This window comes from Dipodomys spectabilis, unplaced genomic scaffold (genome assembly GCF_019054845.1).
Source record: "Dipodomys spectabilis isolate Male_0828 unplaced genomic scaffold, ASM1905484v1 ptg000083l, whole genome shotgun sequence".
In the NCBI taxonomy this organism is placed as follows: Eukaryota; Metazoa; Chordata; class Mammalia; order Rodentia; family Heteromyidae; genus Dipodomys; species Dipodomys spectabilis.
The window spans coordinates 1,581,581-1,605,882 of NW_024870760.1; the positions used below are offsets into that span (position 1 = coordinate 1,581,581).

The window sequence follows — 24,302 nt, forward strand, 5'->3', positions numbered from 1 at the left end:
TATACTTTCACGTTATAACTCTTGAGTGTGTTTCTTTCTAAAGGTTACACTGGATAATTGTGTTATCCCTGCCTCGGAGGAAGCTGTGTGCCTTTGTTGTTGTTTGTTGATGCTGTTTTATCCTTACCATGGCAACCCTGGTGTGGGTTAGTTACCAGAACTGCAGGTACTGAGAGAAGTAGAGTCATGACTAAAGAATATCTGACCTGGGGCTGGGAAGGTGGCTCAGTGGTAGAGCGCTCGCCTTGCATGCCTGAGGCCCTGGGTTCGATTCCTCAGCACCACATAAGCAAAAAGAAAAAAGCCGGAAGTGGCGCTGTGGCTCAAGGGGTAGAGCGCTAGCCTTGAGCTGAAGAGCTGAGGGACAGCGCCCAGGCCCAGAGTTCAGGCCCCACGACTGGACCAAAAAAAAAAAAAAAAGAATATCTGACCTGCAGAAGCTTTCATCTATAAGAACCAACACTAAGGCATAGACCTGGCACTGAGATGTAGTTTGCATTAAGAAAAGTTTCTTTCTGGTCATATGTCCCAGCCTCTAAATACACTGAATTATTTCAATCATATTCATTATCAAATACATTTCAGGATTTGTGCTTTCATTTCTCTGACCCTTCTTTAAAATACCATTTTCTTCACGAATGGAAAAGTCTAGAATCTGTGGAATGCCAAACGGTCTGCATGATGACATAATTTTCACAGGACTTAAAATCCAAAATATGGTTCAAGTTCTAAGAAACCTTGATCTTTTTGCCTCCCAAATAACAGCAAAATGGAGTTCCTTGGCACTGCAAACATTGTGAAATCTTCCTTCAAAAATCCAGCCAGGCTGAATGCTCCAGCTCTGTGTCCCCACGCACACCGCACACCGTAGGGCATCTGCTCCCGCTCTGACTCATCAATCTGCTCCCGCTCTGACTCATCAAGAGGCACAAAGGACTGTTTCTCAGAGAGAGAGAGAGAGAGAGAGAACATTGCAGATTAGTGGTGTCCAGGGGGAAAGTTTCTGTGCTAAGCATGATGGCGACTGCACAAATCCTGGGGGCTCTGCATATACTTCATGATTTTTTATGTGAATAGGACACCGCTTCTTGAGATTTCTCCTTCAGCACTAGCCATGGGGAGCTCTGCATTTTCTGACATTCTGGTTGATGCTGAAATAAGGAAACTCTGAGGGAACTGAGGAAACCCTGTGTTTAGACACCCCTTTCAAGGACTCTCCCATCATGAGCAAGACCTAGACCACCTAGCCCCAATCCCAGATATCCAGGTTTGGAACTGGATTTAACACCTTCTTAGCAGTGCTGTCCTCAATTCTATTCCTCCCAGAACAGACTCACAGATAATCCTCATTGCACAAATTTAGACTGTATTTTTCATTGCTCCTTTTCACAAGTGGATACACCAAGAGCAAAAGTAAGAAAGGTCATACAAACTCCTGTGACTGTGATCCCAGCTGTCCTGGAAGCTGAGGCTCCCAGATCACTTGAACCCAGAAGTTCAGGGCCAGCCAAGGCAACATGGCCAAACTGTCTTCTTTTTTGTGCCAGTACTGTGGTTTGAACTCAAGACCTGGGCATTGACATTTTGCTTTATTGATCAAGACTGGTGCTCTGTCACTTGAGCCACAGTTCCACTTCCAGCTTTTTGCTGGTTAATTGGAAATAAGAGTCTCCTGGACTTTTCTGCCCAGGCTAGCCTCAAACCTGAACCCTCAGATCTCTTCTTCCTTAGCAGCTTGGATTATAGGAGTGAGCCATGGGTGCCAGCTCAAACTGTCTTTAAGATAAATTAAAATAAATAAATAAGTAAAAGCATCACAGAAAGCAAGCTTTATTAATAGGACACATATAGAAATCTAGACCTTCTCAACAAACAATCCATAAGGACACCCCTGGCTCTAATTATGTTGAGGGTCAGACTTCTAAATCTATGACTGTGCATGGTGAAAATAAACTGACATAACACATCTCAAACTGTTGACATCATTCTGGCTACGTTTATACCACATAAGTAGAATTACTTAGAAAAACAAAAAAAAAGTCAAACAACTCAACTCTCAAAATGACACTAAATTACAGCTGCCCTCTTGGTTTTGTTTTGTTTTTATTTAATAAATTCCAATCAGCTGGACATCAGTGTCTCATGCTTGTAATTCCAGCTACTCAGGACACTGCGATCTGAGGATTGCAGTGCAAAATCAGCCCAGGCAGGAAAGTCCCCGAGACTCCTATCTCTACTAAACTACAAAAAGAAGCCGAAAAATGGTGCTATAGCTCAAGCATAACACTAGCCTTGGGCAAAAGAGCTCAGGGACAGTGCCAGGGCCAGAGTATAGCTAAATCTGGAAAAAAAAATCAAATCCTTATTGAACTAAATGTACCACCTAAGTACTCTGTAGGTGAGGAATGACCTTGACATTTAAAAATTACTACCAACAAAGTTGCTTATATAAAAACACCACCTCAAGGGCCTCTTACATTCTTTCTTGTTGTTTTTGTTTTAATTCCCTGGAAGACTACGAGATATCAATAGATTAAAAGACTTAGGAAAAACCAAACACCAAACTCATATGTTCTTAGTGACACAGCGAATGTTCTGCGGAGGCTGCAAACTGTAATATTTACATCATTTCCAAGTGCCCATTTGTGAGAATCAAGTTCTTGGTTTAAAATGAAAACTTCCTGGGTGTCAGTGGCTCATATCTGTAATCCTCGCTACTCTGAGGATAACAGTTCAAAGCCAGCCTAGGGATGACCACAAAACAAAGCAAAAAGCCAGAAGTAGAGGTATGACTCAAGTGATTTAAGTGGTAGAGTGCCTGTCTTGAGGGATAAAACCAAGAGAGCTCAAGGCCCTGACTCTGGAGTTCAAGCTCCAGTATTGACTGATTGAATGAATGAAATGAAAGTTTGATTTCCCACTGTGAAACATTCAGATGCCACAGATCACTGTGTGCTGCCCACCCCTAGCAATTAGGATGAGCAATGATCAGAACAAAATCAGCTCAGGAAGCTGAGTGGAGTAAAACTGACTCCCAATGGAATCCATACTCTTTGGATTCATTTCCCAATCATCTTTTTGTCCACACATGGGCTCTTTCAAGACTTGCAAATAATGGCACAGTTAAAGTCTCACAGCATGCTGTGCACTACACAGCTGGTGTGTGTTATGCTCCTCCTATTAATGATGGAAAGATAATAATACTGGTGACAAAAAAACAAAACACATCAAATAAGCAACAGCAACATCACACCAAAACATTCATGGCTTTCTCAGGAAGAAAAGATTGCAAAGGCAGAAAAATGCATTCTTGTCTGGCTTACTATTACAGTGATGCTAAGACCCAACTTGTTTTGAAAGTTTAGTGCCTAAGGAGTTGAATTATTGCATTCTTCAAAGGGACAGAAACTCCCCTTTAAAGCTAGGCATTCATTTAAAGTGTCTTATTGAGGAAAAACTGAGTTGAGTCAAGAAATGCTTTCTCCTGAACTTGATTTCGTATCTTCTGGTCCTCCGCTGGAGGAGACCTGACAGTGGGTTTAGGAGAAGAAACGCACTCAGGCAAGAAGTTTGGCAGAGGAGGGATCTCTCTGGTAAATCTGAGAGCCTGTCCCAATCCCATGAGAAATAAAGGCAAAAGAAGCTGTTCCTAACTGAAGTCTGAAAGGCTAAAGTAAAATCAAAAAGACCACAGACCACAAATCAGTGAGATTGTGGTTAATGGATTTGTGCTGGGAGAGAAGTGGACTCGAAGAAGTGGCCTAAGGGAGTCTCTGAGATTTCTCCAGCATATCAAGAACTCCTTGGTCTTCTGGAGAAGAAGGGAGTCCTGCTGCCTACACCTTATCTTTCTTACATATGGGCCCATGACAAGACTCTGGGGCTCCCCAGTACCGCTGGCCCTGGTAGGGAACTAAAGTCAAGGCATACACCACACCAATGAAGGAACCCACGCAGCAGCATCCTCTCCCTTCAAGACATTTTCTAGGACTTAAACTTTTCTCTAATCTCTCCTCTGTCTCATCAATATCTATGCAAGAGCACAATGCAGCCCCCAACCCTAACAAGCCCACTTGGCTCAGATTGCTCTGGAAAGCTCTGGGAAGCTCTCCACACCCTATCTGAGACATCTTGGTAGTGAGGGAAGAGTCCAGGAGTTGCCTGGGGGGTAAAGAATGCATCTTCTTTCCTAACTGCTAAAAATTGTAAGCCAGTGTGAGAGGAAAGAAACTCGTGTGGAGTGGACATCCAGGAGCCAGAGGAGGTGGAAGGGGAAGGAAGGAAGGGGGGAGAGAAGGGGGGGGAGATAGAGGTGTGCAGAGCCTGAGGGGCTTGAGGACTCTGGAAGGGAGGGAAGGGAGGAGGGAGACGAGGGAGGGAACGAAGGGGGCTGGAAAAGTAGGAGGGGGGGGCAGGATGGAAGAACGTGGGGGAGAGGGGGGGCAGCGAGGGACCGCGGGTGGGGAGGAGGTGGGGCGAGGCGGGGGGGGCCGACCCCCTCCCCGCGCCCCTCCCCGGCCCTCTCAGCCCCTCCTCCGAGTCTCTGCCGCGCCGCCCGCCCGCGGCGCTCTGCAAATATGAAGAGAAGCTGCAGCCGCGGAGACGGCGGCCACTACAACTCGGAGCTGCGCGCGCGGCGGCCGGGGCGGGCCGCGGAGAGGCCGGGCGCGGAAAGACCGGGACGCGGACGGAGTCCCCGCGCTGACCCGGGTCCGACCGCACCGCCCCCGCCGGGCATGGGACACGCCGCGGCCGCCTGAGGCCCGGCCTGGCCGGCGCCCACCGCGGGCAGCGGCCGAGGAGCTTGGTGGAGCCCGAGGGAGCCCCAGAGCCGCCCGGCCGGCCGGCCCCAGCGGAGGTGGAGGCGGAGGGCCCCGCGCTGCGCTGCGGGGCTTGGCGGGGACCGGCTCTGACGGCGGCGGGCGGAGGCCCCCAGGCGCCCTGGAGATGTCCCGCGTGCGCCGCCTCCTGCTCGGATACCTGTTCCCGGCCCTCTGGCTGCACGGTGAGTAGCCGCGGGCTGCGCTGCCCCGGGCGGACATCGCCCTCGGGGACAGCGTGCCGCCCTCCCGCCCGGCCCAAGCTCGGGCCCGGGCCCCTGGCGGCCCCAGCGCGGCTGGGCTGCCCAGCCCGAGGACTCTTTCGGGCTGGGTGCGAGCGGCGCCCACACAGACACTTAGTATCCCCAGAATCCGGTGCGTGCCCGGGGAAAACCGTGGTCCACTCACGGCGTCGCAGGCTCTGCGATCTCCCTTCCACAGTGCCCGAACGTAGCCGCAGAGACTCCGCTGCCGTCCAGTCCTTTACCTGGCAGACTCACGCTCCCGGGGGTTGCCTGCCATCCCAGGACCACCTTGGGTCGCCCGCGCGAACTTTGGCTCCGCATTAAGGGTCGTGTGCGGTTCTCTCCCAGTGGATCGCTGCGTTCTCTGCGTGCAGCGCAGGAGGACTCCTGGTACCAAGATTGAGCCGTGAAATGCTGTTTCCTAAGGCTCCCGGGAACCCCACGCCTCAGTCCTCTCAGGCTGCTTTGGGAGTCTTATTCTTTCTGTACCTCGTGGGCTATGTTTCCTCAAAGTTCTAGAAAACTCTTAGCCAGACAACCTCAGCACACAGAAATAGTCCAGAAATTGCACCTAGCAAAATAAGTCAGAATTGCTTAAGGATGGACTGGGCATGTTTTGTGGCAGGTGTGTGCGTGTGTGTGTGCGCGCGCGCGTGTGCGCGTGTGTTTGCTTGCCCGCCTGTGCTGGAGCTTGGGCTTTGCTCACTTGGCTTTTTCACTTCAAGGCTAGCTTTCTACCACTTCAGCCACACCTCCGCTTCCAGCTTTCTACTGGTTAATTTGAGATAAGAATCTCACAGTTTTCTCCCCCGGCTGGCTTTGAACTGCAAAACCCAAATCTGAGCCCCCTGAGTAGCTAGAATTATGGGCAAGAGACACCAGCACCCAGTGCAGGTGGGTATGGATTCTTGTGACACAGGCAACAAGAGAACACATTGTTATTGTTCAGATGTTCTGGCATTTCAGCAATGATTTCACTGATTCCCTTCCTTGACACCCATCACAGCCCCTCAAACCTCCAAACTTACTTCTGGCCCTAACTTCATAATGCACTGGAGCTAGGACTGAAAATTTGCCTCTCAGCCCCTGAGAGGATCAAGGGACTAGTAGAAGAGAGGTAACCAGTAAACTGCTGCTTCCCTGTTTTCTTTGCAGTTCTGCAGGCCTTGCTAATGAACCAATGAGTCTGATTGGGCTAGACCTGCGGACTGATTGCCAAGGTGTACTAAGAGTCCCAGTGATCCCAGCATCTTAAAAGTCAGGATAGAATGCTTGCAGTTCCAGAGCAAAAGAGAGAAGTTATAATTATAGGGTTGGACTTCTAGACCCATCTGCTTAGAATTACAGAGCAGTTTTAATCTTTGGCTGAAACATGAAACAAATCAGAGCCAATGAGCAGATCAAACAGCAGCTGCCACACACACAAAAAGAAAGAAAGGGGGTGAAACAAGCCAAACTGTCCCCCTTTAAAAAAAAAAAAAAAAAGCATGGCAATGTCTGGAGAAAAAGAGAGTACAAGTAACTTTCACATTAAAAGTAATCATGCAAGTTTGGTATCAACAGTTTTTTTTTTCTTCCCATAGAACCATTGCCTGTTGAACTGCAAATACCGCACTCAGGGATGCAACCTGAGCTTTTTCTTTCTCTTAGGTTATAATGATAGGCCTACCTACCCTTCCCACAAGCATAGTAATAACTAGCAGACATCAAGAGCCCATGTGTACCCAACTATATCCTTTGGTCAAGCATAGCCCCAACTCTCCCAGCTTTGAGTCTGGAGTCTATGGTAACTCAAGGGGGGGGGGGGGGGGTCTGGGGAAAGCTTCCCCGGTGGTGCTTGGCGGTAGACAGTGAAATAGCAGTACCTGGAAGAGGTTGTCTGAGCTGTAAAGGAATAGAGTAGCAAAGAACCACACGATGTCCATATGTTTGTATGAAGGGAATTTCAGATTAGAAAGGGAATTTACAAAGTTCAATGACTTTCATAAAATAGCACAACTTTAAATTAAATTTGCAGTAGCAAAGTTATTCAAATGAAAGTTGCCCAAAGACCTACTTTAATGCAGCAGTGAATTCAGTGTGTGAAATAAACAGAGGAGATAGTTGAACTGTTAATCCTGAGGATCCAAGAGAAGTATTGTGATAATTAGCTAGGATAATGGAAAGCACCAGAAAAGAACTAGATATTCTTTCCTGCTCTGTATTCTTACTTGAAGCAGTTTTAACAGAAAGTAGGTGTTAATCAACCTTACCTGAGAATTATTTGATGATCAGATCTCTTTCCACAATAAGATCTTCAGGCATTGGAATGTTCTACAGTTTGGTCAGTTATTTCAATGGAAGTTGTAAGTCTGAGGAAATTATCTGAAATGTTTGCCATTTTTATTTGCAATAATTATTTTTTTCCTGATAAGTCAGAATATTAACCCTGTTACACCATTTATCTGCTTATGATGATAATTTTGTAAACAAAACCCCAAGTTTTCTGTGGTTCTGAATAAACTTGTGATCAACTTTATAAATTTAGTTTCAGATATCACTTATAGACTGTTATAGAGACAAACTAGGCTAATAAGACTAAACGCTACATTAAAAGTCACATGTTTATCCTGAGTAGTTATGCAAATAACCTGTAAATCATATTGGTGAGTAAATTAGGCTCTGGCAAGATTTTCGCCTATTAATTACTTTGCTATTTTTTTTCAAACTGTAAATGTAGTGCAAAGCCCAAGTTCAAAATGTGATGGCATAAAAGTGTATATGTTGCTTGCTTTCTTTCCCCTTCAGATTCTGAAAACAGTTGCATTTCTTAATCCAAATAAAACCCATTGAGTGTCATGAAGGTATGCAGCTGGAAGATATCCATTATCACTGTTTTCTTTGCCTAGATGAAAAGCCACAAACTTTCAGATGTCAAATTCTCAAAATCATTCAGCTCCAGAAACACAGATTAGCAGGAGGAGGCCAGAGAAAGTGGTGTGTTAATGCACCACAAAGGGCAAATTCACTGTGCTAATGGAAACATTTGATTTAAGTTGGGAGATGGCCTTTTCTCTGACTCTATTTACTTTTATACAACTCATTGACTTTTCTGAGGGGTGAAGACTTTTTTCAGCTCTTTCATTTATTCTGTTTAAAACCTTCAAACCATTTAAAAATCACCAAGCAAGTGTTTAACTCATCATATACAAGGAATGATTAAATGAGACAGAGTAGAAATTTTTGAAACACCATTTTGCTGAATGTCATTTTTAGATAATCTAAGAAAACACTGTCTTTTACCCTCATGTCACAAAATGAAATCTTGAAAAGAAACATGACTCATTTGTACACAATAGAGGACAAGGGCCTTTGACAGATGTTAACAATTCTTTTGTTAAGTAAATTGACTTGCTGTGAATCTGTGGCTGAGTTCTGTGATAGCCATATACATTCTTTCTCTCCCCTCTCCCCCTCCAAAAATAAGAAAACTGCTAAATATAGATGGGTGATATAACTATGTAATTAAATAATGTTTAGGGACAGGTGACAACTGATATAATCAATCAAAATGAAACACCAACCATTTAAGACTCAGAATAGAAAACTACAGGCTAAGCCGAGAGTCCGTGGCTCGCGCCTATAATCCTAGCTACTCAGGAGGCTGAGATCTGAGCATCATGGATCAAAGCCAGCCCAGGCAGGAAAGTCTGTGAGACTCTTATCTCCAATAAACCACTAGAAAACCAGAAGTGGCGCTGTGGCTCAAGTGGTAGAGTGCTCGCCTTGAGCTGAAGAGCTAAGGGATAGCACCCAGGCCCAGAGTTCAAGCACCATGACCGACCAAAAAATAAATAAATAAATAAAAAGAAAATTACAGGGTAGTGATTGTCTAAGTAGGGTTAAGACTTAGCAGGGGATGTGTCCAACAGAGTCTGTCTCTGGAATTGAAGGAAACACTGAGAAAACTTCAGGAAGAAAATCTGTCACTACCAGCTAGAATGTCACTGAACTGTGTCAAGGTTGTATGTAGACAGGTCCCTGCATAGTTCGCATCAATCACAGAATGAATTATTTGGAAAGAGGGGTAGTAGGTGCACAGGTTAGAGAAAAGATACAGTGCCACCCTAAAATCATGAAGCACATTCTTTCCCATAGGGCTTCTCATTTGATTCATTCAATGAGTTTACCTAGGAGGGCTTGGCACATGTCACATGCCAAGTTGCACTTCCTACAGAGAGGCTTTCCCTCTTTCCTGAGGATTCCTGAAGCATAGCTAGTAGTATGGGGAAAAAAATGAGATTAGTAAAGTGTAAGCTGGGTCTACTACGGTCTGCTCTGGTCTGTTCCCTTCTAAGAATCACACACACACACACACACACACACACACACACACCACAGGTACTACATATATAAACCTAGACCACCAACACCACACACAAACATACTTATATACAGTACACACAGATGCAGATGCAAAACATGCAACATTCATACCATATACAAACATATATCAGATAAACATCATACACAGCACATATACTATGCAAACTATACACATATCTATCACGCTCAAACATATACTACATATAACACACAGCCCCAATACCATGAACACCACACAATCCAAATACACACACACACACACACATAGACCTACCTGTGAAGACCCAACGTGCACACTACCATCTTGCACTCAGCCCCACCTGAGAACCTTGGTACTGGAAGACAGCAAAGAATGAGCTTAATCACTAAAGTAGACAAGTTATTCAGTTACTAAAGCCAAGAGTTTGAAATTGTGACTCAATTATTTTTCCTAAAAGGGAGATATTTTTAGAAAAAAGGTTTACAGATTATAAACGCAGCTCTCTTCCTGCTTATCACAAAACAAAAACTTGGAAGTTACAGTTTAGCACACACAAGGACCTGAGCCGTGGTCAGATCCAGTTCTGTTCGCAGGACATGTAAGCTTCTGTGCCAGAAGTCTGAAAGCTACCCTGGAGTTCACCTACCAGTATCCACTTCAAAGCATGTGTTTATATGATGAATGCCTACTTAATTGGGTAGGGCAAATTTACAGCTAAGTAATTACCTTCATTTAGTCTAATCAGTCATATTTTACATATGAAACCAGTTCTAACTTGTGAGTGCTCTTCTGACTCTGCTTGTCAATGTACATGGCACCTTAAAAGTAGGGAAACGTGCAGAATAAATGTGGAAACACTTAAAACACTATCCAGAGACAACCATGATTAATATTTTGAAATTATATTTGTTTAAGGCATTTTTATTTTTTTTAATTTTAATTTTTATTGTGAAAATATTGTACAGAGGAGTTACAATTACATGGGCAAGATAATGAGTACATTTCTTATCAAGATTGTAGCCTCCTCCTTTGTTTCCCCTTCCCATCCCTTCCCATCCTCCCCCCGCCCATTTTTAAATAGTAGACTTCATCCATCTCTAGAGACCAAAATTTAAATCAGTTTACGGGTGCTTGAATATTGTTGCCCTTCCAAGGAATTTTGTACTGTACCATGGGTAAAAGGATTTCGAATTTCTGATTTCCATTCAGTCCAGGTAGGCAAGTGAAAACTGAAATATATCTAGTAGATAATTCTGATTTTAAAATGTTATTGGAAAAACAAGGACGTGTTTTTATTCATATGTCAACAATCATCTTTGCTCAACATTGAACTGAGCACATACTAGGCTACACAACAGTTTGTTGAATGAATGAAGACTAACTTTTAAAAAGTGATTAGACACTGACCTCTTCTAAGTTCTCTCCCACTTCTTCTAAGTCCTTTTTTCATCTCTCATGGACTGGTATGCTCCTGAAAGCTCTGTAGGTCTAGGAAGGACATCTAGGTGGGTGACAGTAACAGAAGTACTTTCTTCATTTCTTTGAAATTCTGCTGAGGCCATTTTATTAATACAGCCTGTGTGCTCCAGTGATGTACAGTTAGCCTGGATCTCCAGGGCATCTACCTCAGTGTGGCTAGTCAACCTATGCTTCCTTTCATTGAAGAATATTGCTTTTTATTGGCTGTCATTAGGCAACTTCCTTTTCTGAGAAGATCACTGAGCAGTCATTTGTGATAACCACTGGGGTAACTTTCTTCATGGAAATAAATCACAAATGCACACTCACACATTCACACACACAAGGGATGACTCCAAAGCACTGAGATCAAGCCCAAACAACTTAGTTTGTTCCAAATAGGTGAACAGTTTCCTTACAGATTCCACCGTTTACACTCTCTCACACACAAAGAAACTACTCCTTTGTTATAGTAATTTTATCTAGGACCAGGCCATGGGGCTACAATGTGAGACTGTTTTCTAGAGAAATCATTTGATAACCTCCTTATTCATAATGCCCTGACTGACCTGACAGAGCTGTGGGGAGCTTCCAGGTGGTGAGCACCATTGGGTGACCATGCCTATGAAATAACTATCTGTTGACACAATTGGACAGTGTACTCATAAATTGTCAAGTATTACAGGGACTATTAGTTATTAGTTATTCATTTTTAATATATGTTGGAAAAAGAAAGCCATATATGAAGTGACTTACCTACAACCACCCCCAAAACTGAAAACTCAAGGCTATTTTCTTTCTAAAGCTTGGTTGACCCTTTGAGTCACTGTTTTCCTTGGATTCATTCACAGCAAAATCTTAGAGAGTAAGAGCTCCATTATCTTGTTCCCTCAGCCAAACATCTAGAATCTTCAATCAGTGTGACATGTATACCCTCACACCTATGTACCCTCATTCTTGTTTTATAAAGAGGGGAACGTAATTTCATGGCCTACAAGATGTGGTTATCCTTTCATTCTATTACATCTGCACACATGGACTGTCATACAGGCACGGAACTTCCTAATAAAGACCACAAACACCTGAGAGAAAGATAGCAGTGCCAGCTCCATTCAGCATATGATGATTAAAGTCCCAACAGCCAAATACTTAGATAAACTATAATTAGTAAAGTGGAAGGCTTTTAACAATTATTATTATAGGTAAGCACATTTATTATTCCTTTTTTTTTTTTTTTGGTCGTTCGTGGGGCCTGAACTCTGGGCCTGGGCACTGTCCCTCAGCTCTTCAATTCAAGGCTAGCGCTCTACCACTTGAGCCCCAGCACCACTTCTGGTTTTTATTGCTTATGTGGTGCTGAGGAATCAAACCCAGGGCCTCATACATGCAACGCAAGTACTCTACCACTGAGCCACTTTCCCAGCCACCACATGTATTATTTCTAAGGGTCCTCAGACAGGGACATGAATTATTATTGCTAGCTACGGTCTTTTAGCAGTGTCCTGATGTATTGCTAAGTCCTTGATTTACTTATGTGATTTATAATATATTAAAGTAGGGTACATAAATATTTTACAAAATTTTTCTCTTCAAATATAGTTCCAAATTTTCCTTCTGTCCTCCTTTCTTCCTCCCTCCCTCCCTCCCTCCCTCCCTCCCTCCCTCCTTCCCTCCCTTCCTTCCTTCCTTCCTTCCTTCCTTCCTTCCTTCCTTCCTTCCTTCCTTCCTTCCTTCCTCCCTTCCTTCTTTTTTATCTCCCTTCCCTTCCCACTTTCTCTCCTCCCTCCCTCTTTCTTCATACAATACCACTTCTTTCCTCTACAATATGCAGAAAAATGATCTGTACTTCTCCAGGACTACAAGAAGGTTTTACTACTAATGATTGAAAGCAGTTACTGTCTCATTTTTCCAGGCGAAAGAAATTGTACAAGATTGAATCAATGTGGGCTGGGAATGTGGCTTAGTAGTAGAGTGCTTGCCTAGCATGCATGAAGTCCTGGGTTCAATTCCTCAGTACCATATAAACAGAAAAAGATGGAAGTGGTGGGGCTGGGAAGGTGGCTCAGTGGTAGAGTGCTTGCCTTGCATGCCTGAGGCTCTGGGTTCGATTCCTCAGCACCACATAAGCAAAAAGAAAAAAGCTGGAAGTGGCGCTGTGGCTCAAGTGGTAGAGCCCTAGCTTTGAGCTGAAGAGCTGAGGGACAGCACCCAGGCCCAGAGTTCAGGCCCCACAACCAGACCTCTCCCCCCCAAAAAAAGATGGAAGTGGCACTGTGGCTCAAGTGGGAGTGTTAGACTTGGGCAAAAGAAGCTCAGGGACAGTGTCCAGGCCCTGAGTAAAAGTCCCAGGACTGACAAAAATGAATAAATAAATAAAGATTAAATCAGTGTGATAGCCTTACCATTGGTCTTCCTGCTTCTAATTTTCCTATTCTCTGTCCATTGCATAAAATCTTTTGGTGGTGCCTCTTCCCTTTTTCAGTGAGACTTATACACACACACTCTCTCAGTATGGTATACAAGTGAGTGCCTTGGATCTTGGCCTACCCCCACACTTTTCTGTTGCTGGCCACACTTTCTTCTTTCCTTGAGCCATGTGCAAATCTCCCTATGGGAACCTCTCATTCATTTCCTTGTGTTTGAATGTGTTGTTTCCTCTGCCCAGACCCCTTCATTTCATTCTTCAAAGCATAGGTAGTCAGCATACCCCAAAGAAAGGTTCAGATCCTGCCTTTTGTAAGCCCCTTATGGCCTAATTTATCCTTCAGTTGAGTCTCTTAGGAGCATGGTATTTGTAGTTGTCATGTCTAAAATTGCACCTGTCTCTCAGAGTCCTGATGATTATGTGAATGAGGGACTATGTTTTATATATGCTGAGTGGTGCAGTAAATACAAAGATCCCTGGGTTGACCAGCTGGTCTCCTTGGAAGACTTGGCTAATTGTTGAGAATTGATTCTTGAGATAGCTTTCTTCTTGGCTTTCTTGAGACTGATGTTGTATCACATTGCTTTTAGTCCTAACACTGAATCCAAGTAGCTTTCATGTGAAGGTCAATGGCCTGGAGTTAGGCAGAAGGGTGATATCAGAATCTGGACACAGAAGCTCTGTTCTCCCCTACTTATGTGTGTATCCATATACTTTGGTTCTTGAGTTTACTTGCAGACAGACTGCTTTTCAAACATCAAGTAAGAAAATAAGTCAGTATGCTTACTTTTTCTCCATAATTCATTTATAAGTCATACCCTCAACCCTGAAGAGAAAAATCAGTGTGGGATTAGAATATGTATTGTTACAGGAGCAAAGAAGTGTTAATGTGCTATCAGTGAGGCAGTTCCTTATTTTCTCGGACACATCACTCAGTGACTCAGGAAGGAGGATACATGAAAAGTGTTAACATTGTGTTTATGTTTTATTACTGAGACACAGATAGAACAAATAGAAGCCACCAAAAACAAGAGGAATTGCCAAATTATCTGGAATAGATAAATGTCAAAGCCCTCTGAGACTGAATGATTCATGGGCATCTCAGGATATTTTCAAGGTATTGTGTCGTCTAAGTTAAACTATTTTTGTCACTGGTCATGGAGTAATAATACATCTTACTAGGTGAAGTGGTGGCGGTACTATTATGTGCCAATAAGCCAACACTTGGGAGGATGAAGCAAGAGGATCATCAGTTCAAGGGCAGTCTTGGATGTAGAGAGAACCTGTCTCAAAACAAACTACATCTTAACAATTATTGAAGTAAAGTTATGCAACTGGCAGGTTCTGCTTCAAAGCCAAGCAGCCTAGCTCTGGGACTCAGTCACATCCTATACTCTCCTTTTTGCTGAAGAAACATCTGCAGGGTGCAAAGGAGTTCGTGAGTCAACTTTTTGAGCACAGGTTAGCTATTTCTGAGATGATGAGGTCACATTTCAATTCCAGTACCTCTAATCAAAACCTATTTCTTAACTAGCCACATTATAATAGGTTACATTAGTGACCTACCAGACAGCAGGTTTCAGTCAGGACTGTGCTGTCATCAAAATAATTACAGCTAAATTGGAGGCACGGTGAAAAGCACCCTCTCCCACTCTTTACATTGGCCCAACACCAATGAGACATAAACCTGGGTGTTGGGCAGATTGGGATTAACAGATTAGAATAACAATAAATACTCCATGTGAGGGCACTATGTAGATCACATCTGTGACAGGATTGCTAGTAGTTCACCCCTAATTTGTATGATTTTCTACCTGACCCAGTGCACACCTGAATAACTGAAGAGGCAGCATCCTTGCTACATGGAGCTGCTGATAAGAATGCACATATTTTGCAAACAGGCTGGTTGTAAAAAGACAAAGAAAGAAATGACTTTGTGGAATGTGTTTGTCTCTTCCTCCTTCACTGGGGCCACCTCCCTGGAGAGAGTCGCGTAGGGGATAGAAGTGGAACCTCCAGAACATCCCTTTGTGACAATCTGAAATCAAAACCCCCACTTTCAAAAAAAAAAAAAAAAAAAAACCCCACTTTCATCACTGTGACCATAAATGATGACATCACTAGACAGAGTTCTCATTTTCACTCTTTCCCTTCTCTCATTTCAGGCCAAAATCAGTGTGGTAGCATAAACAAAGTTGGTAGGGAGGTTGCATTTAGTTTGAGTGCAGCACTGTTATTTTATGTCAAAACAGCATCTGTAGTAGCTTTGCCTGTTGCATTTAGATGTGCTAACAAAAAACTTGAGAGTACATACTGAGAGACATCTGTTTCCTCATTGCCAGGACTTTCCACTAAAAAAAATTAATCCTCTGAATGTTTTGGTCAAATATTTTACAGATATCTAATATGGTTTGCAGGTCTGAGTTTTATCCAGGTAGATTTGTATCATGTTGTTGTAACCCACAGTACTATGGATCTTATTTATTCATGTGTGTGTGTGTGCGTGTGCGCGCGCCTGTGTGCCTGTGTACCTGTGTGCCTGTGTGTGCCTGTATTTAGAGCTTGAACTCAGGACTTGTTCTTGCTTAGTTATTTTTCTGAAGGCTGGTACTCTATCAATTGAGCCACTGCTCTATTTCTGTTTTCTTGTTAGTTGATTGAAGATAAGGGTCTCAAGGACTCCAGTTCCTCCCTGCCAGGTTAGCTTTGAACTGTGACCCTCAGATCTTACCTCCTGAGTAGCTAGGATTATATAAGCAGTATATATATAAGCAGTGCCCAGCTTAACATTTTATTTTTAAATACCTCTTATAAAATAAAGCTATCCAGGTATCATTTTAAAGTATGCGTCATTGGATGCTCATGAGAAGTATTCTAATAAGTGCAATTGATTTTTCATTTTTATTGTATTTTCATACGTTGGTGTAACTAGCAGCTATTTTCATACGTTGGTGTAACTAGCAACGTATTTTCATACGTTGGTGTAACTAGCTGAACACATGGTAGGTCCATTGAGAGACCCACCTACTTGTTAATCACTTGAAGGGTGAATCTCAAAGGAGACATTTGTTTTTCTTGCTTCATTCTAAACATTGGGCTACTGGTAATTTTGTACAAATTAATTTGGGCCAACTTTAACTTACTTGTACTGGTACAAGTAGTTCCTTGGTCTTCAAATTGCTTTGTCCCTGAGAAACAAGCACATACAATCTTTTATAACTGGTCTTTTTTTATGATATGGGGCTTGAACCAGGGCCTGGATGTTGTCTTTTATCTCTTTAGCTCAAGGGTAGTGCTCTACTACTTAGTCACATCCTCACTTTTGGCTTTTTGCTGGTTAATTGGAGATAAGTCTTATCAACTTGCTTGCTTGGGCTGGCTTTGAAATTCAATCCTCAGATCTCAGCCTCCTGCATAGCTAGGATTACAGACTTGAAGCACTGGTACCCAGCTAAATTATTCTTAATTTAAAACCTTATTTTAGATGTTTAGTTTTTCCCTGATTTTGTTAGGAGAGTGCCTGGCCTTGGAAGATAGCTGCATGCAAAGATCAAAGCATTTCCCTACAGGACAGTATATCACACTTTTGAGGCTAGGTACTTTATAAAGAAAAGAGGTTTGTATAGCTTAAATTGGGATGCTGATAGCTCAAGCATCATTATGCTGGCTTATGTGAAGTTCCCCTTGGCTTGGTCACCTGATGGCTAGCAAAAGCATGGTAGGAGATGGGGTGAGAGACAGGAAGCCAAAGAGGCTTGAGAATGGCCAGGCTTATTTGCTCACAACAACCTTCTTGGGAAAACTCACTAGGAGTCCTATATGAACTGTCTTGGTCTATTCCAATGGCAGTGCTCCCTGGCCTACACACCACCTAGAGTCCCACTACTTGTAGCATCAGCATCCTGGAGGCCAAGTCTCCAACCACTTCTAAAGCATGACAAGGGCATCCTTTCAGAGTCTGTGACAGCTGTGTGATATGGTAAGCCCATGGGAGCCAAGCCAAGGAGCAGACCCCAGCTCAGTTTCTGAACTGCTCTTCTGCCCTGTTTCCTTCTAGCTCTACCCTTAAGATACTTCTCACTGAGGCTAGTCATCTTGCTCTTTGCATGCCTCACCTATATATGTCCCTGTGTGTGGCCACCCTTACCACCCTTTCTGATGAGTCCTATCTCCATCTGACCTCTTTATTAATGACTCTCGAACATGTTCACTTCTCTCTCCTGGTTTGCACTGCCCAGGTGCTTGTGAAATTGTACAGCTATAACTCAGATGTGGTTGAGCTCTGGCTGTGCTGGGAACCTTGTATTGTTGATCTCTGTGGGCCTTTTTGTCTCACCTAGGAAGTAATTTCCAAGGACATGATGCACTGTGGCCTGGGAGTCCTGGGAGAGTGAACACAGCCTCCATTGTGGAGTACTTGTTCCTTTTGACCTGTAGGAGCTTGCACTTGCTCTGCAGAGGCTGCTATCCACTGGACTCAGGCCTGTGCTGCTGTATCCTGCTAACTCTGCCTTTTTTTTTTTTTTTAGGGCTGGGAGAGGGTTCTGCCCTCCTTCATCCAGACAGCAGGTCCCATCCTCGATCCCTAGAGAAAAGTGCCTGGAGGGCTTTCAAAGAATCCCAGTGCCATCACATGCTCAAGCATCTTCACAATGGTGCAAGGATCACTGTGCAGATGCCACCAACGATCGAGGGCCACTGGGTCTCCACAGGGTAAGAGCACACGGGAGCAGGGGTGGGGCCAGGGGAATGCTAGAGCACATACACCTGTAGGAGACCCCTTCTTTTTCTTTCATTTTAAAAATACTATCTTGAAGTAGTTGTACACAGGAGTTGCCATAACAAATCATTTATAAGTACAATGCATCTTGATCAATGTTGCCCCTTTCATCATTCTCCGTCATCTCTCCCAACCTATTGTCTCCCCTCGATTTTCTTAGTTTCAGAGAATATGCATTGAATACAATAATTGCATTGTGCCCTTCCCTTCCTCTCTTCTTTCCTCTATCACTCCTGTCCCTCACCTCCCCGGGACTATACCTTTCAAAGGATGGTTTTCTGGTATTCATTTTGTTGGACCATGTGTAAGTTTTTCTAAAGAATTTTACTGTTTGAATTCTCCTGCAAATACCATACTTCAGGTAATACGTTCATTGCATATGACTCCGTATGTGTTTACTTGTACATTTATAAATTAGCTTCCACATATGGAAGAAAACAGGTATCCTTTGTATGTCTGGGTCTGACTTACTTCACTAAAACAATGTTTTTCAAGGTCAATCCATTCTTTGCAAATGATGTAATACCCTTCATCCTAATGGATAAGTATAATTCCATTGTTTAGATATACACTACATTTTCTTGATCCATTCATCTGTTGTGCGCTGTTTCCATTCCTTGGTTATGGTGAATAGTGCAGAAAAGCCCCTCCTTGTGGATTCTCACATGCAGATTTATACAAGCTGGGATGAGTCTGGTGGTGTCTATGTTCTAAGGAAGAGCTGACACCTCTTTGAGTTTCTGGATAGTTAAGAAAACAGAGCTAAGTACTCTAGAAAATTGCATGGCAAAGCAGAGATTATGTTGTCCTGCTGTTAACCTCCTAGTATGAGTGAATAGATCCCTGTTTACTGAACTCCATGGGACCACTTGTGCATAAAGAGAAACCATTAGCAAGTGAAATTAATCGTCTGTGTTTCACGAGCTCTGAAACATGACTGGAAAGCTTCTGATGCACTAAATAATCTAGCCATATTCTGGTAATTTAATATATGGCTACGGGACTCTTAACAGTAAGTTAAAAGCTGCCTCAACTAGTCAGGGCGTAGTTCTTGGATTCTTTTCCATGCTCTGAAGCTGAGATTTATCCCAGTTTGAGCTCTGGCTTATCTTCCATTAGAGCTTTTAAAAAATAGCCTAGAGGCAGATCTGTGAGTTTTCTTTCTACCCATTAAATTGTTGAGCATGAACTGGACTAACTCTGGGATCTGATCATTTCTCCCTGGACTCCATTTCTAGGATATCCCTGGGGAGAGATCGAGTGCCTATGGATACAAGTAAAAAGAAATCTTACAAAATGATGAAGGCTTAGAATTTTTTTTTCTAACAATGAAGTCTCTTAAAATAACTGCATGATAAATTATTTCCATAAAACCGTTTAGTAGGAAATCAAAACTTTAAATGATCAAAGTCCTGTCAACTGTGTGCCAGACATGATTGTGAATTTTGAATATTTAGCAGTTCCTGCCTTTGGGGATTTTACAGTTAAGCACAGACAGAAGTATTATGGTGGGTAGAGGGAGGGCAGGTATGACAAGAAAATATTAGGACCATAGAAGGACCCAGAAAGTCTAGCACAGAGGAAGGACCCTGAAGCTGGGACAAAGACTGAAGAAAGCCTTCTGGCTAGAAAACCAGCTAAGGTCTTGCTGCATACAGAGGCCAGACTGGAGACCTACTGGAGTAGAACAAGGGAAAGCAACTCTAGAGAAGCCTGTGGTGGTGAAGGCACTACAACATTCCCTCCCTCCCTCCCTCCCTCCCTCTCTCCCTCCCTCCCTCCCTCCCTCCCTCCCTCCCTCCCTCCCTCCCTCCCTTCCTTCCTTCCTTCCTTCCTTCCTTCTTTGTTATTCTCTTGTTGTTGTGTTAAAAACAGCTCCTTGCTGGCCAAGTTTGCTTGGTCTAGCCTGGAACTCCTGGACTCAAATAATCCTCATGCCTTTGTCTCAGAATATCTGGGAGTACAGGAGTATACCACTACACCTAGCTTATAGATCTCCTTCTAGGAAAAGAGAACTGGGAAGTTATTGAAGCATTTTCCTCTATTCACCCCCTCCTCTTCACCTCCCCGGGACTACACCTTTCAAGGGATGGTTTTCAACCTCCACCATACTTTGAACGTAATTCAGCTTTACTGAAGGATGCTCTGGCTGCTGTAGCAGATGGATGGGAGAAAATGTGATGTGAGTGGGGGTGACTCCTGAGACTGTTACATACTTCCATCTAGAGATGGCGGAAACTTTGGAGATTGCTGGGTGATGGAGAAATGGCTGAGGTACAGTGGGTGCAGGAAGCAGAATTCACAGGCTGTTGATGCCAAGATAAAAAAAAAATTAAGCCCGGTGCTGGTGGCTCACACTTATAATTTATGTACTCAGGAGGGTGAGATCTGAGGATTGTTGTTGAAGCCAAGCTTGGGCAGAAACGTCTTGAGATTCTTATCTCCACTTAAGCACCAAAAGAACCTGAAGTGGAGCTGTGACTCAAGTGGTAGAATGCTAGCCTTGAACAAAAACAGGCCCAGGGACAGAGCCTAAGCCCTGAGTTTAAACTCCAGGACCCCTACCAAAGAGAGAGAGAAAGTGGGAGGGGGAAAGAACCCTTCTTGTATACACCTCCACTGATCTCAGGCACTGCTCACACATCTCTTCTTCCTTGGAAGAGGAATTTAAGGTGTATTCTCACACCTTTGGCCCCAACGGCTCAAAGCACTGCTGTGTGTTTTACACTCACAAGAGGTTTATTTGATACCAGTTGACAGTTACATGGCAATAGATCCCTACCTTTTCTTATGTTTGTCTCTCATCAATCTTCTACCTAAAAAAATTAAATTGTTAGCAACTTTCAGAGCTCCTTCACTTGGGAGTCTAGCCCAGTTGCTTGTAGCCATGCAGTATCAACCTAGCCCAAAGTCTGTGGTTAGCAGCCAAAGTGGAAGACCAACAGTGGTGAACTGAGCTTTGAGTCACAATCAAATGGACCAGAGGATAACAAGATTAGTAGACAAAGTTTTTGGCCAGTGATGGAAGGGATCCTTCCTCTCCATGGTACAGGCTCTGCTGTGTGTGCACAAACCAGTAATAACTAGGGCAGTGTGAGAATGTCCTGGAGTCCTCCAAGCCCTTTGGCTCTGTAAACTCAGGCTAAATATTTTTGGCATAGGATCCTAGCATTTTATCAAATACTACTGTGAAGGACATTTCCTCCTTGTCAACCCAACACAAACCAGAGGAGCCTTTATTTCTGTTGTAATGTTAGCCTTGCTTCTTCTTAATTGTCCTTTTTTCTGCTAGAGGGAATATTAATTTTTCATGGATGAGAGGATGCATTTCCACTTGCCACAGTGTGACTGCATTCCATTTCAGATCAATGGACACCTTATATCTGCCCGTTCTAGACAAGGGCATAAGAGAAAATGGTCTCCAACTCAGCTGTTTGGGGTCTATCAGAAGGAAACTCCTTTGATAGGCTAGCACTGTACTCTGCTCTCCTTCCTATCTATAAAAGAAGACATTTCTCTGAGTTAGGCCTATAGTGTCTGCTCACCTTTCCTATTCCTATAAGGAATAAAAGGCTTGTGGTACAGACTGATGTGGAGCAATCACTGGACTCATTGCTTGCTCATGACGCTTGCTCAGATGTGACTTTGGATGTTGCCTAATCTTGTGCCTGTGTTTTCCTAACTGTGGATGATTATCATACACAACTCCTAGATGGTCAGGAGGAATCAGTGAATTGGTATCTATACTGGAGTAGCATCTGCTTATAACAAACATTTTTAAATTATTACTGTCATGTCTTGATTCAGCCATGGATCTTGTGCACATGCTGTTGAGCTTACAGAGATCTTTTGTTCTTGTCTTCTCCAGCTGCGAAGTGAGATCAGGGCCAGAATTCATCACCCGATCTTACAGATTCTACCACAATAACACCTTCAAGGCTTACCAGTTTTACTATGGCAGCAATCGTTGCACAAACCCTACCTATACACTTGTCATCCGAGGCAAGATTCGCCTTCGCCAAGCATCCTGGATCATCCGTGGGGGCACTGAGGCTGACTACCAGCTGCATGGTGTCCAGATCATCTGCCACACAGAAGTGGTTGCTGAGCAGCTCAGCCAGCTGGTGAACCGCACATGCCCAGGCTTTCTGGCCTCAGGTAGCCCTTGGGTACAGGATGTGGCCTATGATCTGTGGCGGGAAGAAAATGGTCATGAGTGTACCAGGGCCGTGAACTTTGCCATGCATGAGCTGCAACTCATCCGAGTGGAGAAGCAGTACCCCCACCATGGCCTAGACCATCTTGTGGAAGAGCTTTTCCTTGGTGACATCCACACAGATGCCACCCAGAGGATGTTCTACCGACCATCTAGTTATCAGCCACCCCTACAAAATGCCAAGGTACCTGGCTCCCTAACATCTGTTCTAAAATAAAATGGTTGGCTCAGGTAAGGGTATGTCATAGAGGTCCCAGGAGACCTGGGAAAGGGAAACTTGAGGAATACAGGCAAATTGAGGCTACAGGAGGTGAGAGATGTGGAAGGCCTAGGACTGCCACCCACTTGCTTTTTGTGACCCAGGGTTTCAGTTTCCTGAAGTTGGGGATGGTAGGGTGAGGATCCTAGAAAATATCTACAGCTCCAACATCCAAGAAGTGTCCTCTGTGACCCAGAGGAAGGAAATGTAGCTGTATTACAGCCATGTTTGAAAAAGACACCACAAAACAGTACTGCCCCATGGGGAAGATGGAGAGGGACAGAGGGAAGTCATCAGTGACTCTCTAATCTGCTTGTTGCGGAGAGCTTTCACCTGGCTACTGCTTTCAGTCTGCACAGTGACCTCCTGAGGGAAATGTCCTTACAACACTCTCTGGCAGAGGCAGCAAAGGTCCCAAAGGTTAAGCATTCCTGAGCACACACTTTGTGAGTTCCAGCACCAGAACTCTTTCCACCAGACCCAAATTCCTTCCATTTTACTAAGCAACATGTAAAGCCACTATGATCAGAAGGGAGGACCAAAGAATGGAGGAAGCAATTAAAACTTATAATGTTTTCTCCTTGTGTGATGCTCTAGTAATTATATTTGGAATTTGCAAAACATTTCCTTCCCACAAGCTCAGAATCATGTCAGTAATGTAACTTGATCGGCTCCACGGCAGAAACTTGGTTCTTCGGAGCTAGGAGGAACAGACAGAGTCAGTCCTCTGTGTTGGTCAGGCCACTTTCCCTGGAGTGTTCCCAGGACACACGAAGTTGCCTTGGGTGGAACAGTCCCTAGAACAGTGGCAGTCTAGTTACAGAGGCCTATTTGTCTTGTTTGGGTTGTTCATTTTGAAAATCTATTCTTTTTTCCTTAGCAGTACTTTGAGCTCACTCAGAATCAGTCAAGATATCACAGAGTACTTCCTCGACTACAGACTGCTCACTGTTGTCTTTTTTTTTTTAATCTGTTATTGTGAACTTAAGGAATGAAAGTAGCCTTTATTAGAAATCTGCAGAGGAAGCCCACTTGACAGGCTCTGTCCTCTGTTTCCATCTCAACAGGAAGGTATCCCCATGTTGCCTTGTGCAGGGACCAGAGCCCTCAGAGCCAGGGCTCCCTGCTGTTGTGCTATCCTGCCTTTGTATGGCCACCAGTGGGTCAGCTTGTGCCCACAAAGTAGGAGCCTGAGCATTTTGATGCTATGAGTTTCAAAACTACCTAAGAGGCAAAGTCAAGTTAAACTAGGTAAGGGAGGGAAAGTTCTCTAGGATCCCAGGGCTGAAGCCCCACCACCACTTCCAGCTTTCTTGTTGATTAATTGGAAATAAGAGTCACAGACTTTTCTATCCTGGGCGGGGCGGGGGGGGCACTTGGAATCAGGATCTTCAGATCTCAGCTTCCTTAGTAGCTAGGGTTACAGACATGAGCACTGAAAGCCTGGCTTCTAGCTGTTCTCTTATAGTGGATGAAGGAGGATTCCCAAAGCTCAGCCCTTTCCACAAATGCATCTCTAACAAAGACATCAAGAGAGAATGTACTCACTAGGTCAACCCCTGGCTGGGTCATAATTCTTAGCTAGGTTGTCATGGAAGACAGATTAGGACCTTGGGCTTCCAGCTACATTCTGACTCCAAGCTAGTTGGTGGTAGAGTTGTCTGGAGCTGGTGCTAAGGCTCATAGCAGTGTATGTGTTACCTCTCCTGGAACATGGCTGGATACAGTGGCAGAGAAGGGGATTTTCTTACCTC

At 43.9% G+C, this 24,302-nt stretch overlaps 1 protein-coding gene across 1 annotated transcript in view; it reads left to right on the forward strand.

Moving 5' to 3' along the window:
* Positions 1–4,942: 4,942 nt before the first annotated feature.
* Apcdd1 (APC down-regulated 1) overlaps positions 4,943–24,302 on the forward strand; it is a 35,664-nt gene continuing 16,304 nt past the window's right edge. Inside the window, exons 1-3 of the mRNA XM_042683711.1 lie at positions 4,943–5,005; positions 17,823–18,006; positions 21,942–22,473. Of these exons, the coding sequence (XP_042539645.1) occupies positions 4,948–5,005; positions 17,823–18,006; positions 21,942–22,473 (774 nt within the window). The 5' untranslated portion in view covers positions 4,943–4,947. The remainder of the gene's footprint in view (positions 5,006–17,822; positions 18,007–21,941; positions 22,474–24,302) is intronic.